We start from the raw sequence: 18,990 nt of genomic DNA, 5'->3' as shown, positions 1-18,990 counted from the left end.
CCGGAACAGCTTTTACCATACCTTTTACATCTAACACGCTCAAGGTTGGCTTACGCCTCCATAAGAGTGAATCTGGCTGCTATATCCTGGTTTAGAAGATCACCCACGCCTCCTTCTTTAGGGTCTTCCAGACTAATTATGCAGTTCTCCAAAAGTCTATTTAGGACTTTCCCTCCATTCAGACCTCTGCCTTCAGCGTGGTAGCTAAACACAGTATTGTCATAGCTCATGAAACATTCTTTTGAGCCTATTCATAAAACAGGACTAAAGTACCTCTTTTGGAAGGTGGCTCTTTTGGTGGCTCTAACATCAGCCAGATGTGTCAATGAGATCCAAGCTCTAACTATCCAGGAACCTTTTCTAGAGTTTAGAAAATATAGAGTGAGTCTTCGTACAAACCCAAAGTTCATTCCTAAGGTTCCTTCGGACTTCCACCTTAATGAACCTATTATCTTGAAAAGTTTTTTTCCAAACCCTTCAACACCGGCTGAGAGGGCTCTTTATTCTTTGGACATCAAGCGATGCATCAAATTCTACATAGACAGAACAAAATCCTTCTGCAAGTCTAACCAGCTATTCACAGCTTATAAAGGTCAACCTCTTTTCAAACAAAGCATAGCCAGATGGATAGCTACTGCCATAAAATATTGCCATCAAGCAGCAGGAAAGGCACAACAGACTTTGGTACATGCCCACTCCACAAGATCGGTATCAACGTCCACAGCTCTGTTTGTGGGAACACCCCTCCAGGACATTTGCAGAGCAGCCACCTAGAGGAGTATCCACACCTTTGCACAGCATTACTGTCTGACGTCTACCCCAAATGGTGACATTGCAATGAATAGGCAGCTCTCAGACATTTTTCAGTAAAGGTGAGCCACCCTTTCTCCTTCCCACCATCCTTTCTACTACTTTCACACATTGTTTACATTTACTATGTTCCCTTATTTGTACTACTTTCATATAATGATGTGTTCATGTCCGTAACCATGTTTTGTATCCTATATACTGATCAGGGAAGAGATTTTTTTTTAAATATTAACAATGAGCTCGTATTACTGCTTGCCACTCTGGTTCAAGCATGTGACTCTATAAAAGTTCCCATACTGGAGTAAGAAAATAAGTTACTTACCTGTAACTGTAGTTTTCCAGTACAAGAATCTTTCATAAATTCACATGCGACTCACCCACCTCAATGGGGAAGCTCACCTTTACCTCTCTCAGTTCTGTATCACTGGTAAGCACTTGTGCTTTGAAAATCGGGGGGAAGCTTCTCTTGGGATCATTCTATCGGGTAGTCTCGCCTGATTGATGGATTCTTAAGTTTAGTCGTTTTTTTAATAATGACTCTGATAGACTACTAAACTGATGAGCCTAAGGCCTCTATGTTTATGTCTATATTGACATTACTTTTTTAAAGGTACCGGGGCCTTCCTTCTCGATGATGAAGAATGACTCAAGCAATTGAATCTATGAAGGATTCCAATACTGGAGAAATACACTTACATGTAAGTAAATTATATTTTTATTTCTCATCATTTTTTCCTCTTACTACGTGTGCTACATTCTGCAGCGCAGAAAGAGGAAAATGCCTCAGGGGGATGATTTTGTGCAGGAAGGCGCCCCAATCTTGCTCACAATGCAGGAACATTGTGCGCCAGTGCTGAGAAAAGGCATGAATATGCCATATAATGTTTGATACAGCTCATCCCTACCCTTTCCCTGTCACGCAGCGCAGGAAGGTGAGTTGCTACGCTGCGTGATTTATTTTTATAAATGTGCCCCCAGATGTGCAGACAAAAACAAGTTCAAACCATGGTTGGTGATTGACATAAAACAGGGTTTTATCCTTCTGACATTGTCTTCCTTCAACAGCTTGTCCAGTGTATTGTGAAAGTCAGTTATTTTGTCCTGTCCTTTAGGAACAATAGACAGCCTACAATGTTTCATTTGTTTGATGATGTCAGCTTGGGTTTTAAGACACAATGGGGGTCATTACAACCTTGGCGGGCGGCATCAGCCGCCGCCAAGATCTGACCGCCATGCGGCCGCCAATGCAGCCGCACCCCCGCCGCGGCCATTTGGAGATCCCCGCTGGGCTGGCGGGCGGAAACCTGGTTTCCGCCCGCCAGCCCAGCGGGGATCACGGCCGCAACATAGGAGCCGGGTCCAAATGGCGGTGTTGCGGCCTTGCGACGGGTGCAGTTGCACCCGTCGCGCTTTTCACTGTCTGCATAGCAGACAGTGAAAAGCATCATGGGGCCCTGTCAGGGGGCCCCATGACTCCACGTTCCGCCAGCCTTTTCCTGGTGTTGCAAACCGCCAGAAAAAGGCTGGCGGTCGGGGACTCGTAATCCCCTGGGCAGCGCTGCCCAGGCCGATTATCACCGCCGGGGCAAAAGTGGTGGAATACCGCCGGCCCCGGCGGTGCGACCGTGGCGCTTCCGCCGCGGTCGTAATACACCTGGAAGCACCCCCAGCCTGTTGGCGGTGCTTCTGTCGTTTTAGCCCTGGCGGTCCCGTACCGCCAGGGTCAAAATGACCCCCATTGTGACATAATTCCCTAGATGGCCCCTCTAAATATAGGCTTGAGCACTAGAGTCTTTCTCTCTCTCTCTCTCACACACACACCCTTTCCTTCTTGTAATGCAGCGCTTCTCACTTAAACGGCTTCCTTCCCTACTGTGTGTCTCCACCACAGGCAGTGCAATCGCACTTCTGCTCGTGATTTTCCCTACCTGTCCTTCACCCCGCGAGTCTCACTCTCCATTCCCCCACTCGCTCCAATGCCTACATTTGTCGCTGCAAATATTAACACAAAAAGGTTACCACTATACACAGATCAAAACTACTGGCTTTGTCAGTGCTTGATTTAATAGAACTGTCATCGCAGTTTTGAAAATGAATAATAAATGAAATACCTTAAATACAGAAGCACCCAGACTTGTTGGTGGGAGGTCGACTGTCCCAGGATGCTAATAGGGGTCGTGACTCTTGGCTGGCACTTTCAATGTGTTCTGTGTGTCACGAACACTGCACTTTATGGCCTGCGTTTGGGGAAACGTTAACTTTATTGATCGCCTTTATTTCATAGAAACAATTAAATGAAATGCCCGTGTACATTAGGTCCTTGTTCTAACTCCCAAGTGTGGAGGCTGCGGTTCACTTCCATTCGATGCCAAACGCAGGGCCTTGCTTTCATTTGACCATCTTCCTGCCATCTGCTGCCACCGCAGCTTTACATGAGAACTCTGTCTCTCCATGCAGCCTTCACGGCTGCACCTGTATGGATATCAACGGAAGATCGCCAATGCACTTCAGTCCTGGACTGCTCGTCTTTACAGAGAGCTCAGCCAGCGCATATCCACTTGCTGTTGTACTGGGACCTACATGCAGCTCTGCTAGTGCACCTCAGTCCCAGCCTGCAGACTCCTCCTATTCCACTGCGGAGATCCACTGAAAACTTTGTGTCAATGCGCCTCCACCCAGGTCTGCAGAGCTGCACACATTTCAAGCACTGGGAACCATATGAGGCTCTCTCATTGCGCACTTCTCCTGACCTGCTGCTCCTGTCGGACTTGTAGCACCTAGACTCCCACTCAGCACTGTCAGTCCACCTCAATCCCAGTCCCTGGACCCCCTGCCCTTCCACTGCTGAGATCCACTGATAGCTCTGCCAATGCAGCTCTATGCAGGTCTGCAGGTCTACATACACATATCATGTATTGGGAGCCACATGAAGCTCTCATTGCGCACTTCTCCTGACCGGCTGCTCCTGTCGGACTTGTAGCACCTGGACTCCCACTCAGCACTGTCAGTGCACCTCACTCCGGGTCAGCGGTTCTAAAACTGTGACCCACACAAAGCTCTGCCAGGGCACATCAGTCCTGCTGTTGTCATGACAATGCGATTCCCCCTCAGCCCTGCTGATGCTCCTGAACGCCCCCGGCTATTCCGGTGCTGAGATTCATGTACGTAGTGGTCGTTGCATCACAATCACGGTCTGCAGCTCAAGGGCGCCGTGGACCCTAATGGACAGAACGTAGCCCTCTATACCCCCAGCTGAAGAGTAAAAGAGCAATTAATGGGAGAAGTGAGCGCTTCTCACACATGGGCCCAGGTGCAGCTGCACCCTCTGCTCACCGTCGGCAATAAAAACCCTAGCAAGAAGCAAGAAGAAAAAGTAGCGCTTTACAATTAACCATATCTCAGCAGACCGAACATCCCTCTGTCCTCCACACGTCCACCAATATCGTATCAGGGGAGGGACCAAATTTATGACACTTTACCACCTCTTACCCATCCTCACCCGTGTCACAAACTGTATACTGAGTATTATTTCAAGGCCGCCATCCAATGCGGAGAAAAAGGCAGAGCCCCACGGAAAAAAGATCACAGTAAAAATAACAGCTTGTGATTTGGCCTCTGCAAGATAACTTTTTGGGATCAGATATTGTGCCCATACTTTCCAAGTAAAGGAAAAGACTTTTGAGACTTGCATCAATACATGTAATAGAATAATAGAAAACGGAATATGCATTTAACACTTGGAATTCAATAGTATTTTCCATTACATCTCATTTTGAAAATGCTAATCTAAAAAGCAATACCAGCAGGCGCACGCACAGGATGCGCATACACGCACACATTCACGTATGTATAGTAACTGCTTTTATGTAGTGCTTAATACCCTTTACAAGGCATTGCAGAACTTTATAGAAAGTAGCACGATTAACCTCATAACCTTTTTAACTCCTAATTGAAGTTTTCTATTTCTAGGATGTAATGTACTCCATGTTTTATATACATGTATATTTACACACAAACACACACACACACACATATATGAATATACACATATAAACCTTAAACACCATAAAGATAGCACATTTTGAAATGAAAAGGCAATATCACATAAATGTATGTATGTGTGCTACATATATATATTCAATATATTAATATACATACATATATACTTATTTGATATTGCTCTTCTGTTTGAAAATATGTTTTCTTTCTGAGTGCTATATATCTTTATCTAGATGGATAGATAGATAGATCGTATACTAGAAATATAAAACATGGAATACATTACATACCAAATTTAGAAAACCCCAATAGTTCAAAAAGTTATGAAGTGAAGACATCCTAGAACGTTATCTAAAGTGCTGGCCCATGCTGTGCTAGTTTGTCTAATATGGGAGATACCTCTTTAGCATTCCCTTTAAGATGATTTACCACGGACGATTCGTACAAATTGCTCAGCTGCTTTGTCCCCTTATATTTTAAATTACATTTACCACAGTGTTCTTTCTCCACATCGGGTCTTTTCTCACTCCAGCCTGTATTTCACAATCATTTTATTTACTGAGGGTCATTTTTCTGCAATCTTTCTACATGCTACCAAAGGTAGTTCTCTTTAATGAGTCCTGCGTCACCCACAATATGTATTTCAGATTGTTCCTTTGTTTGATGATGCCTGCTTGTTTTTTAGATCTGCTGCGACATTATTCACCAAAAGATCTCGCCTGGTGTATTTGAACTTTCCATTGACATTCGTTGGACTAAAGTGATAATATGGATGTTCACTATAGCTGCAACGCAGAGGGCAGAACTCATCCCTATCAGAACGCCAAACCAAGATTCAGGAGAACACATTTAAACAGAACTTGTAATCTAAACCCAACACAGTCCAGATAGACCAGCAGCTGAATATGAGGGCTAGCCACCACCAATCACTACCTCTAGTTCTACCTCTAGTTCTAGCTTCCTACTCTCTTCCATTTTTCATTTACCCTTTTACTTCGGACACTTCATACCATTCAATTCTGAACTTAAATTTGTACCTTTTTTGTGTCCTTCTCAAACTATTTTCCTATTCTTGGTTCCTACATCTGTTTCAATTCACATTCACTTCCTTTCTTCCTGTTTCCATTCACTAACTCCATCCTGCCACTTGGCAGCTTCTTGGCTCATTCTGCAACTAGCATAACTGAACTTGAATCTGTTACTGGGTTGTGCTTGATCAGTTGTTAAATTGTTCATCTTCCAACAATATGATGTGAGTTGAAGCATTTCTTCCCTTGTTTCATGCACAATGGTCTAATGCCTCAGGATCGAGCACCCTGTATAAGAACACACAAATTAATAAACACATAAATTCTAACTTGCCAGGTAATGTGCAAGCCAAATAGGCGAGAGGGCACGTTCTCACTTTGAACAACCTCCTGGCAGATCCAGCAAATCTGTAAAGCACTGGATTATCAACAGTAATATTATCACTTATATTCACACTGATGCTTACAAATTACAACTCTAAGACAGCAAATTTGATCGGAGATGGGATCCTCATTACCAGGGCCTGAAGGCACCAGACACCAGAGGCACAGCAGGGCCATAAAATTGGCAGAACGCACCCAGAGAAATACAAATAATATAATATAGCAACAATAAAATGACAATGAATAAAAAACGGATGGCCACAGGAAACTTTTCACCACAAGCTTCGGCTTCAAGTTATGTTTCCAGGATCACACAAATTAAAAAAGTAGGAGAGGTAGAATTCATAACTTAAGGCCAGATGTATAAAACCTTTTTGTAGTTGCAAAGGGTCCAATTTTCAGACCTGAGCCGTTTGTGACCCCAAAAAGACCTATTCTCATGTACAAAACTAAGTTGTGATTTGATAACATGTTTCTAAACCACATTCTAGATTAGCGCCCAAATGCCAATTCGGTATTTGGAAGGGATGTATTTAGAGTAACACTTCCAAATCCTGAATCAGATTAGCATGTATTAATGTTTTGCGACTAAATTCCGGTCACAAAACAAGAATCTTATTCCAGTATTTGAACTTTCATAGATTCACATGCTTGAATCTTTCCCCATCCTCGAGATGAGAGTCCCCAGTATCTTACAATAGCATTGTAATGTAAAACATAGGGGCAGATTTATGGAAAGTGGCGCTGCACTCAGTGCCAAGACCCTCTTTCTCTGCGCCCCTTAGCACCCCCCTACCGCCACCATGTGTGCGCCATATTTAAAATACGGCACACCATGGAGCTGGTTAGGGGGCAATAGCGTCATTATTATTGATGCTATTGATGTACTCTGCAGGAGAAGCACCAAAATATTGGCTCTACTCCTGCAGAGTACATAGGGCCCCATTCTAAAGAATGGAAGGCCCCTTTTGACGCCTGCTCTTGAGCAGGCATTAAAGTGCAGTAAAAAATGGCATGAGGAAAATCTCATAGATTTCCATTACGCCATTTTTCCGGCTCCCCTTACAGGGGAACACTCTCTTTGCATACATTATGTCTAGCACAGGCATAATGTAGCGCAAAGGTTTACAGGGTGGCACAATGCATGCATTGCGCCACCCTGTAAATAAGGAACAGGGATTTTGGCCTCATTGGGCCACATTAACGTAAAAAACAATGACGTTAATGTGGCGCAAGGTGGCACTAGGGCACTATAAGTATGCCCCAGAATGTGTCAAGGCCCTTAGGCCTTCACTTTTGTAGGCTATCTAAGTCTATTCAGAAAAGAGACCAAAGATAGAGCTCAGCCAATCCGGCTTTATCTCCCTTTAGAACACTCCTGTGAGACACTCTATTCCCTCAGATTTTATACCGCACATCATGCTAGGGAGTCTCTAATGAGCTCTGCTCAGTCACACCTTTTCAGAGTCATTTCTGAGAATATTTTTTCACAGAATCTTAGTTCTAACAGTTAGAGTCTCCTAACCCATATACTGGTCTGGTGAATAACTGATTTTTGGCTTCATCCACCATGTAAGACAAGGAGAAAAAGAGTCTTTTTAGAGCCTGCATGACCTATGGCAAGAAAAGGCTTTATTTTGAAGATCCATACAAAAACACAGAGGGCCGGCTCCTTATTTGGCTCCATAAGTTAAAATCAAGGCAAGATCCTGTTTCTGGATCTGACAATGAGAAATCTTCTATGTCCTCAAGAAAGCCTCACAAAAGGAACAGATCATCTCACTCTTGTGCTTCTAGTAAGCAGCCCAAAAAGGCCGTAAAAAAGACCACTCAAGGGTCTTATCAACATCGCAGTCCTTCTGGCTCTCTTCACAGAAGATCTTCGCACAAGGAGAGGAAAGAGCATTTTGCCTCTTCATAACGGTGCAAAAAGGGTTCATCTGAACCAACTGCACCAACCCCTAGGGTTCAGCATTCCTTCAAGAAACCTTCTGAAAAAACATCAACAACGTGACATCGTCGGCGAGGTCCTCATCGTCGACACCATCAACGACAAAAGTGTCAACAGCAACATCGACGACCATTACTACAACAACGGTCTCTAGGGTGTGCAGTGCTTCGATTGCACACACGACGATGACACCATCGTTGACAGCGCCTTCAGTCAGACCGATGGCATTGAAGATAACTACCCCTTCTACTCCATTGACGAAAGCGATGACGATTCCATCGGTTACATCTCTACTTTCGACGACCGCCTTGTCAACGGGGCCCACAACGTTGCAGCACATTGCACCGTCGGAAATGTCGACGATGACACCATCGACGATACCATAGACAACACCATCAGCGGCAGAGAATAACAAGAGGCAAGGGAAAACCAGGTACTTAACCCCGTCCCACATTTCTCCTAGCAAGGTGTCACCCATGATTCCAGCACATCTATTAGAAGAGATGATTCAGATGATGAGGGGCCATTTGGTGTTGCTCACAGCCCGTCTGAGTTACATGTGAAGTGCCAAGGACTAGATGATGATAATCAATATGGGTCCGACGTATATGATCCTCAAGCCTTTTAAACACCTCATGAGCAGTACTTATATCAGGAAGAGGGGGTCCCTTTTCCTGTATCCCTCATATCGGCCTTGCAGTTAATGCTGGTGGATTATCGAAAGTGGTTTCCACCTTCTACTGCTACTACTGTTCCTCAGCAGTCACCTATAATATCAAGCTCAGCAGTAACACTGCCTGCCACGTCTGCTCAAACAGGGTTATCTCTACCTTAGATGCCACACATACGCCTTAGACAGTCCCGTTGCAAGATCCATTAACCTCTGATGATGATAGAGAAGATGGGTAGTTGCCAGGTGCTTCTACAGAGGGGATGATTATCTAATACCTACACGATCCACTCCTTCTCCTGTTCTGGTGGATTCACCATCAGGTGACCAGTGGTTTTCATATTCTATTAGAGAGAGACACAAAACAATTTGCATTGCCTATGCCGATGAAGTAGATGGACTGCTTTCTTTATGACTTTAACTCTATCAAGACAGTGTAAAATCCATGCCTATAGTCGACTATATATTGGATGAGGGCCTAAAGGTGATGAAGAATCCTTCAACCGTTACTGCAGGGCTGCCCCGCCTAGACAAGAAATATAAGACACCAGAGGTCGCCAGAGCATGTCCAACAGAACATCCCAAACCGGACTCGGTAATTACTCAGGCGGCCCAACGTTGGTCCGAAAACCCTTCAGCGCCTATGTCTGCACCCCCTGATAAAGAGGAGAGGAGACTTGATAACATCAGAAAGCATTTCTCCTCAATGTCTTCTCTCATGGTCAGGGCATCAAATTCCTTAGCTATTATAGGCAAGTAAGGCAGGTAGTTATGGGTGGACATTGTTCCTTACTTAGACCAGCTGCCAGAAAATGCCAAGGTAGAGGCAAAGAAAGTACTACAAGAGGGGGAAAGAGCCTCAGCAGAGGGTATTGACTGTGCAATGGACATTGCTATCACTGTTTTTCGACAACTGGCAGGGGCCGTCAATCTTAGAAGGCAGGGTTGGCTTCGTGCAACTTCATTCAGACCTGCAGTGCAAAACAAGATTCTTGATCTACCTTTTGATGGTGAAACCCTTTTCGGTAAGCATATTGATGATACCCTGCAGGCTATAAAAACTGATATGGACACTGCCAAATCTCTTGGAACCATTCAATTTAAGGAACAACCTTTTTGGGGTGCCAGAGGGCGGGGGTTTCCATCATACAGAGGTGGTTTCTAGCAACATAGATATCCAGCTTTCTCCTCTGCTTATCGGTCCTTTCTTCCTCAATACCCATAGAGACAGCTGCCGCAGGCCACTTATACCAGGCCCACTAAAAAATCCAGAGCAGGACGGCAAGAAAAGGATGCAGGCTGTAGACAATGACTTTATACGGACGCCGGCTACCGATCTTTCCTCAAATCCAAAAATAGGAGGAATGATTTCCCATTATTTTCGCTGATGGCAAGACATCACTTCGGATCAGTGGGTGATAAACCTTATCCATTTTGGCCATACCCTGGTGTTCCTACACATTCCACCAGCAAGACCTCTTCCACCACACACTCAAACACACCCAAATCTCCTCAAGAGAAAAGTTTTGACAAGGGAGCAACAGAAAAAGTTCCTGTTTGTTTCAGATAGAAACAGGGTTTTTTACTCACAATTGTTTCTCATCCAAAAGAAATGGAAGGAATGGTATCCATTCTTGGTCCTAGGGGAGGTGAACACGTATCTCAACAAGCAGTCATTCAGTATGATTACTCTAACTGATATTCTCTCGCTTTTAAATTCAGGAGATTGTATGTACACTCTCGATCTCCAGGATGCATACTTCCACATCCCGATCCATCCATCCCACAGAAAGTACCTCAGGTTTATGGTAGCTGAAAGTCACTTCCAATTTAAAGTTCTCCCAGTCAGCCTCAAATCAGCCCCCAGGATTTTCACTAAATGTTTAGCTCTGGTCGCAGCATTCGTGATAAAGAAAAAGCATCAGGTATTCCCATATTTGGACGACTCGCTGATCAAGGCCAAGGCACAGGCACAGACATGAACAGTGGCCTGTATACAGCTATTTGGGGAATTCGGTCTCACTGTCAATTACAAGAAGTCAAACTTTCAATCCTCAAAAAAGATTACCTTTCTGGGTGCAGTCCTGGACACGTCACTCAACAAAGCTGAACCTACATCGAAAGACAGCAAAAGCTAATTATCTTAACCAAATTGGTACAAAGAAGAAAATCTCTTTCTGTTTGCCTCTTCAAATCCCTGTTAAGGATGATGTCTTCCTGTATCCCTCTCATTCCATTCTGCCGTCTCAAGATGCAACCCCTTCAAGAACAACTGGACAGTCAGTGGACGAAGTCAACAGGGTCTTTCAACGATACAATCAGAATTATGGAGATCATGATCACATCTCTGTCTTGGTGGGCCCAGAGTTCCCATCTGTCAGTGGGTCTTTCATTTCTCACTCCGCCATTCCTGTGGGTGATAAAAATCGACACTTCCCCGGAAGGTTGGGGAGCCTACCTTCATGACTTGCAGGTCAGCAGCAGGTGGAAAACCCATCACAAGACCTACCACATAAATATTCTCGAGCTCAAAGCAGTTCACCTAGCCTTTAAAACTTTCCTGCCAAAAATAAAGAATTTGCCAGTCCTCATATGTATGAACAATTCTACAATGACTCACTATATCTCTGCTCTTATCTCAAGAATTGCAGCACATCTGGAACTGGTCTATCCTCCACGGAGTGCATCGATGAGCAAAACCCGTGCCAGGAGAGCAAAATATCATAGCAGACTCTCTCAGCAGGCTGACAACATCCAATCATGAATGAGAGTTGGTTCAGAAGGTGCTCAACCACATCTTCTATCAATGCAGCAAGCCAAACCTGGACCTTTTTGCCACACCCCAGAATGCAAAATGCAAGTTGGGATCGCCATCTGAGCTCTTTAGGAAATGCGGTTTCAATGGCACGGTCAGGAATATATGCTTATGTTTTTCCTCCCATTCCCCTCATTCCAAGAGTCCTAGCCAAGATCAAGGCCGAGCACTGCAAAATACTTCTGACTGCCCCTGTATGGCCTCACCAGCACTGGTAAACAGAGCTACTTCTCCTATCAGAGAGTCCCAACATCCCAATAACACCATGCCTGCTAACAATGAGCAACGGTCATGTTCTGCATCTGGACCCAGCTTCACCTCATTTGACATTCTGCCTCCTGAACACAATATATTTGCACACTTAGACACCTCTCGGGACTATAGAGTCATCCTTTCCAGAGCCTCTTAAATGGAAAATATTTTGCATATGGTGCAAACAAGCTCAAGTGCATCCGTTCTCATCATCACCGGTGCAGATTCTTCCTTATCTTCTCCATTTAGTGAGAACTAGTTTGGCTCAAGCTTCAAATAAAGTTCACTTGGCTGCAATATCCCATTACAGATGATCAGGGTACTTACCGTCCTTATTGTTGACTAGGATTGTCCAACAGTTCGTCAGAGGATTCTTCCAGACTTTCTCACCAGCCAGACCGCCTCCGCCTTCTTGGCCGCTCAATATAGCTTTGTCCCAGTTAATGAAACATCTATTTGAACCTATAAACATGATGGACTTGAAATTCCTATCATGGAAAGTCATGCTTCTTATTGCCCTTACGTCAGCAAGAAGGGTAAGCGCAATCCAAGCCTTCACTATACAGGATCCTTTCTTGCAGTTTAAGGAATATAGGGTAATACTGTGAACAAATCCAAAGTTCATACCCAAAGTCCCTTTGTATTTCCACATTAATCAGCCAGTAGTCTTAAAGTTGTACTTTCCAAATCCTTACACATCGGCCGAACGGGCCCTTCATTCCTTAAACGTCAAAAGATGTCTGAAATTATATCTGGATAAAACCAAAGACTTTAGAAGATCCTATCAGCTATGTTTGGCGTTCAGTTCCTCTTGGAAAGGCCAAACACTCTCCAAGCAAGGGGTTGATAGGTGGATATCAAGTGCAATCAATTACTGCCACAGAGCTGCAGGAAAGCTTCTGCACAGACCGACGCATGCCCATTCAACAAGAGCTGTAGCAATGTCCACTGCGCTATTTGCTGGTGTGCCCATCCAGGACATTAGCAGAGCGGCCCCCTGGAAGAGCACTCACACTGTGTGTGACATGCCTGGCCCCTCCCCCCTTTCCACTATCCCTACCCACCCCACCAAGCCCCTAGAACAGCCCCCACACCCCATCCACCCAAACTTCAAAAACCGACCTCCCAACCCTCCACCCCCAAAACCCCATGCAGGTCCCCTCAGGCTGACCCTCACCATCTGCCACCCGACCCCTACATACAGGTCCCCCCAAGCCCCAAACCCCAACCCCCCACATCCACATTCACCCATTCATGGACTTGCACACATGCATATATGCACTCAGACACACATCCCCCCCACGCACACCCCCATTCACTCACACACTCACATACAAACCCCTCTCCCCCTTCCCTCTTGGACAGCACTAACCTTTTCTGTCGCCCCGCTCCGGGAGGAAACTGGCTCCCTGGATGCTGCTCCACCTCCATCGCCGCCTCTCCATACACCGCCACACCTAAAACGGTGTAGGGAGTGATGTGGCGGTGAGAGTGGAGCAGCATCCACCCCCGCCAACAACCACCAGCATGGCACATGGGGGGCCTCACCGCAATCAATGGCGGTGAGGCTCCTTGCGTCATTATGTGGCAGGATGCCGGCCGCCAACACTGGCGGTCTTTTGTTGACCGCCAGCACGGTGGGCGGCGGGGCATCTCGCCATGCACATAATGAGGACCTAAGTGCCTTGATACATTATGTTTTACATCACATTGTTATTGACAGTACCAGGGACTCCCATCTCGACGACGGGGAATGATTCAAGCAAGTGAATCTATGAAAGATTCCAATACTGGAGAACTACAGTTACAGGTAAGTAACTTATTTTCTTTCAGCACCTCCTCAAAGGAGATGGTAAGCCATTTGAAAACAGAAATGTATGCCCTGGGGGCTCCTTCTCCTTGGTGAATTTAAAAAAAAACATTTTTTAAAGAATAATACTCTTAAAAAATGGAACTTACACTTTTAATTTCCTTTTTTTCAAACACATCTGGTTTTCCGGATGGGAAAACTGGTTGTTTTAAAAAAAAAAAATGCTTATTTAAAAGCAGTCACAGAAATGGTGGTCTTCTGCCATCAGCAGGACACCATCCTTCTGATGTCTACATGTCCTGGTGAGTCGCAATTTGCGACCTAACTCATTATTATTCATGATATAGATCAAATTTCTACCCTCTAGGGATTGGTAATTTGTGAACTGATCTATTAGTACATAGGCCGGTTCGCAAATTACCACACTGGTCGCAAAATTAGTGGTTGCAAATTTACAATCAGTATTTTGTGACCCTGTTCTTAGTGCATCGGGCCCTAGGCCTGGTTCTTTTGTAGACTGTGAATTAAAAGTTACACCAATTAATTATTTTAAACCTTGCCTATCAACAGCAAAGTGCAAGTAGTTTTTTTTTTTTTTTTAAACGTGCCAAAATAAAAATAAAATAAAAGCACAGTTGGGCCCTACGTGACAGCAAGAATGTGTTTAGATGTTAGGCACCCGTTTGTTCCTGACTCCTAAGCCCCTGGTTCTCATTTTCTTCTGCCCAAAGTCCTGGCTGGGAGCGGAGCCTATTGTGTGTCCTTGCTGCAACGCAAAGGTAAGAGCACTCGTGAGTGACAGCAGAAAAAATCTCTGCAGTCCTAAGCCCTGCCCTTCTTGGGTAGGACATCTGTCTGCAGAGAATAGAGTTTGATTTAGCAAAACATTTCCTTGGTGAGGTCAGGAAACTTCACTCATTTTTGTAAAGGGCAAATTTTTCCAGCTGCAAAAGGGAACTTTACTTTTTGGAACCCATAAACCACATCTCACTCCAAGAAAACACTAATGGCAGAAGGCAGCCTTCAACAATCCATGCTTGCAGTTCTCAATGCTATTCTAATATTGGGACACACGTGCAAAATTCTCATTGTTGATTTACAGCTAGGGGTGTGCAGAGTTATAATTTCATGGGTGCAGTGTTAGGAACATGGCGAAATTTCTAACTACACAATGTTGGAAAGTATTTCACTCGAGGGCGACATTTTCTGCAAAACTGATTGTGCAAGAGGTTTTTCCCACAAAAACCTTTAGGGGAAATTCTACGGCCTACGATATTTGTTTGCTATATGTTTTTTTTTTTTAGCAAAGCTCACCGGCTCATTTTCCACCATCACCCTTTGCAAAACAGATTTGCATGCCCTACCTACAAATTGCGTATGTACTTTAATATTGTTGCTTGGCTCGTACATCTATGCTGACGTCCATTTCGTTCAAGCAATGTTGTTCAGCACATCTTCAAGCAGAGTATGTGAACTGTCGGGTTTCTGTTGTAGCACACTGGCTGCTTGGCTGCTCTGCCCTCGGATTGCAATCTGTTTGCTCTTTTAACGATACACGTTCTGATATAATTTGTACAACTCAGCTAGTATAACCTATGTTCAAAAAGTCATCCTTTATGAAAACGGTGTATGTAGTCTATGCTGACCTTTGCCTTTGACCTCTCCCTCTAGACTCCATGCATATAGAGGATGTGGACAGTGTCCAGAAGCTGCAAGACCTTCTCCACGAGGCCCTTCAGGACTATGAGCATAGCCAGCACCAGGACGAGCCCCGCAGGGCTGGCAAGCTTCTGCTGACCCTTCCCCTCTTGCGGCAGACTGCTGCAAAGGCCGTACAGCACTTCTACAGCATCAAGCTGCAGGGGAAGGTCCCTATGCACAAACTCTTCCTGGAAATGTTGGAGGCCAAGGTCTGACACTGCACCAGACTTTGGCCTTATTCTTAGACTGCCAAGCAACCAAGAAAAACTATAAATGTACAGAAATGGCAAGAGGTCTGAACAAAACACACGAAGAAAAAGATCTGCCATCTTTGCTCGCCAACCACTCCCTTCCAAGAGTAAATAACTTATGAACTATCAACTATGCTGCTCAAATGTACAAACAACTTTTACCCTATAAACATTAATTTCTTTGATCAAAAGAACTTCTCTTAAGTTAAAAAAAAAGGTTGTGCTGAGAATTTAAAAAGATTCAGATTCGAAAGAAGCAGATATCAATGAAGATCTGGAGACATATCCTGCTTCTGGAAGAATGGTCATTCTAGTATTCCCGGTGCCATCGTGGTCCCACAACACACAAGTGTTAATAGTGCTGCTGCTCTGCAGGATTTGGTTTCTGATATTTTAGGTGAACTTTGATTGGTGTTCATGGTTTGATTACATGCTTTGAGGTTGCAAGATGTGCCACGGTCCATGCACTTTAAGGGCCTGATCTTCAGGCGATGAGTTGACTCCAGCTGCGTAACACCTGCGTCCCTAACGACAGATGCCCTGACATAATGACTGCCCTGCCATTGCAGGACAAAATGATCTGGGTAATCTAATTGATGAAGTATTTGCAGGTCCCTCAACTAGGAGGTTCATCTGAGCAGAGGCACTTACATCACTAAGGACATTGCAGAAGTTGACATCATTATCCTTAGCAATTTGGATCTAGCTGACTCTGGTATCCTCAAATGTATTTAGGTTGACAAGCCAGATTCATGGTTTTGGGGAAGCTCATTTTATCTGTCTGCTCAAGGTCACATGAAGCCAGCATTCCCATTCGATCCTTTATTCCAACTGGTTTGGCAGTTGCACCCCATGCTCCAATGCAAATCACTCTCCATCTCGAATTCTGGTTGTTTTCTTCAGATGATCGTCCCATATGTAGCTGTCTTCCTTCTAACATGCTCTTGAGTCATACAGCAATGGAGTGCAGTGCGAAGATGGGGGAAGCCAAGGACTCAAACTGCGCCAAGGCTTATGTGACTTCGGCATAGAGATGGGCACCTGCAGCTAAACCACTCACATCAACTACCAAGTTATGTACCATAAGACAATAGCAACAGTCCCTAACGTGCAACGAGTGTGAGAATACTTATTTTATACCACAAATATGTCCCTTGCGTGGCCTACATCACTTACATGGCCTATTGTTTTATATCCTGAATGATGTAACATCTGGTTCTACCGCAAGGACAGTCCCACTACAGAGAAAAACATCAGAAGATACAAAGGAAAGCCACGCATGCGACCTCATCTTCATCAGAACCGGAAGGTGCATGCCAGTCTTTGTGAGACAGTGTTTATTTGTAATGAAGTCTAAGCTTTCAGCCATATCTTCCTGTGTATGGACCACAAATAAGACTTCAGACAGATTCTGTCAGCAGTCAGAGCCCTATCTCATTTAAACAGATTGAAGCCTGACTCCAAACTCTTGTATACAGGCTGAGGCTGAAATCACAGCAGAGTGTGTTTGCACTCTGCCGTAAGACGTATATCTGCTGTATACACTGAGACCCGGGTTATAAGACGTGTACAGACTGAAGGCACAACCAAATGTAACATGTATAGACTGCGCCTGGAGCCATATATTGTGTGTGGACCATGCCCCAGGCCAGTTCACTCGTGAATCACTTCTGTACAGACTGCGGCCTGAGCCCTATATTTTGCGAACAGACTGAAGTCAAAGCAATACTTATATGTATATACTGTGGTTTGAACAGTATGTTGTGCACAAAGTCAAAGTTGATATGTACAGACTAAAACAAGAGCCACTCGTTTGTACAGACAGAGGAGCTAGATCTCTTGTGTATATAAAGTGCGCCTGAGGCCCGTAGCATTTCATGTATATATATATTGCTTCTAGGGCCAGAGCCATATCTCTTGTACATAGACCAACGGCGGAGTAATATTTCTTGTCTATAGTACATGCACTGGGTCACTGCAGAAAAAAGAAACAAAGCAAATCTGTCCCTAACACCATTGATGTGTTCCGGTGGCAATTATTGTGAAATAGTGAAATACAATTAAACTATCTAAAACAGATTGCATTTGCTGAATTATTGAACACATATGTGGCGAAATAATGACATGAGGAAGTAAAGTGGGATAACCCTCACCTCTTGAGCATCTGCTTCTTTGTGATTTTCCCAGTAAGGAAGTAAAGTAAGATAACAGTCACTTGTTTGCTGTATGTATTTATGTACTGTTATTTATGTGTGTGAAACTAGCTAGGAAGCAATGGGGCGCTTCACATTACGTGGGGATGGGGTCCTTGGCGGACCATCAATAATATAGTGTATATCAAGTGAGGATCACACAAATATATTTTACACACATTTAGGCTCAGGGTAACTAAGGACCTGATTTAGAGTTTGGCGTCGAGGATATTCTGTTGCAAAGGCGATGAAGTGTCCTCTGCCAAACTGATGTTTAGCCCACCTCACTTAGAGTCCGGTGGAACTAAAGTATGCCAGTGGCAAGAACTACATCATCTCCACCTCTGACATACACCTCCAACTGCCTAACGGAGTAAGAGTCATAGGAGATTTGGTCATTTTACCACCTACCTTTTTTTAGAGTGGATGGTCAAATGGACAGTTCTCCAGTTTTGGATCTTTCTTTGTTGTTTCATCAGTGACAGGTATCTTTGCTGAGGAAATCCGTGTTGACGAGCATCTCGTTGACAAGGTGGTCATGGATGGTATTCTCTTCAATGTGGCTGTAGTCCACGGTGCCTTCATCAATGAAGCTGTCGTTAAAGGCGATGGTGCTGCCATTGGCAGTTTGTTCATCAATAAGTCAGTTCGATGGGGGTGGCTTTGTCGTCGCTGAGGTTGTCGATGATCTCTTAGATGGCTGTTTTGATGTCAGAGAGACAGGGGGTTTTGTTCATTGACAGTGCCGTCAACATTAATTTGCAGGAAATTATGGTCGTTGGCGCTAGCGGAAATGATGAAATTATCATTGGCGATGCCGCTGTAGTAAATGTCGATGTCATGGTGGTGGATGTCATCGATGACGCTGTCGATGATGCTGTCATCAGCAATGAAGACATTTGTAATTTTTTAACAGAAACATTCTCTTTTGATAAGGAAACAATGTTGAAGTTTTTCAGAGAGAAACTTCCTTCACAATGGATGTTGCAGGTTCTGAAGAGACCCTACAGGAATGTTTTATTTTCTTTGGTAAAATCTCTTAAGGTTTTTTACTTTGCAGATGGTGAGACTTTTTAAGGGCCTTTCTAGATTGTTCTGAAGGCTCGTCCTCCTGTGATCTGTCTCTC

General features: G+C 44.4%; 1 protein-coding gene across 1 annotated transcript in view; it reads left to right on the top strand.

Annotated features, from left to right (window-relative positions):
* The window catches only part of ESRRB (estrogen related receptor beta), a 205,923-nt gene extending 188,181 nt beyond the window's left edge, over nucleotides 1-17,742 (top strand). The window contains exon 7 of the mRNA XM_069206011.1: nucleotides 15,391-17,742. Coding sequence (XP_069062112.1) covers nucleotides 15,391-15,635 — 245 coding nt within the window. The 3' untranslated portion in view covers nucleotides 15,636-17,742. The remainder of the gene's footprint in view (nucleotides 1-15,390) is intronic.
* The last annotated feature ends 1,248 nt before the right edge of the window (nucleotides 17,743-18,990 follow it).

The sequence above is a fragment of the Pleurodeles waltl genome, chromosome 9 (assembly GCF_031143425.1).
Source record: "Pleurodeles waltl isolate 20211129_DDA chromosome 9, aPleWal1.hap1.20221129, whole genome shotgun sequence".
Classification (NCBI taxonomy): Eukaryota; Metazoa; Chordata; class Amphibia; order Caudata; family Salamandridae; genus Pleurodeles; species Pleurodeles waltl.
Note: the sequence above shows the minus strand (reverse complement) of the source record. Positions and strands in the feature narration are given on the sequence as shown.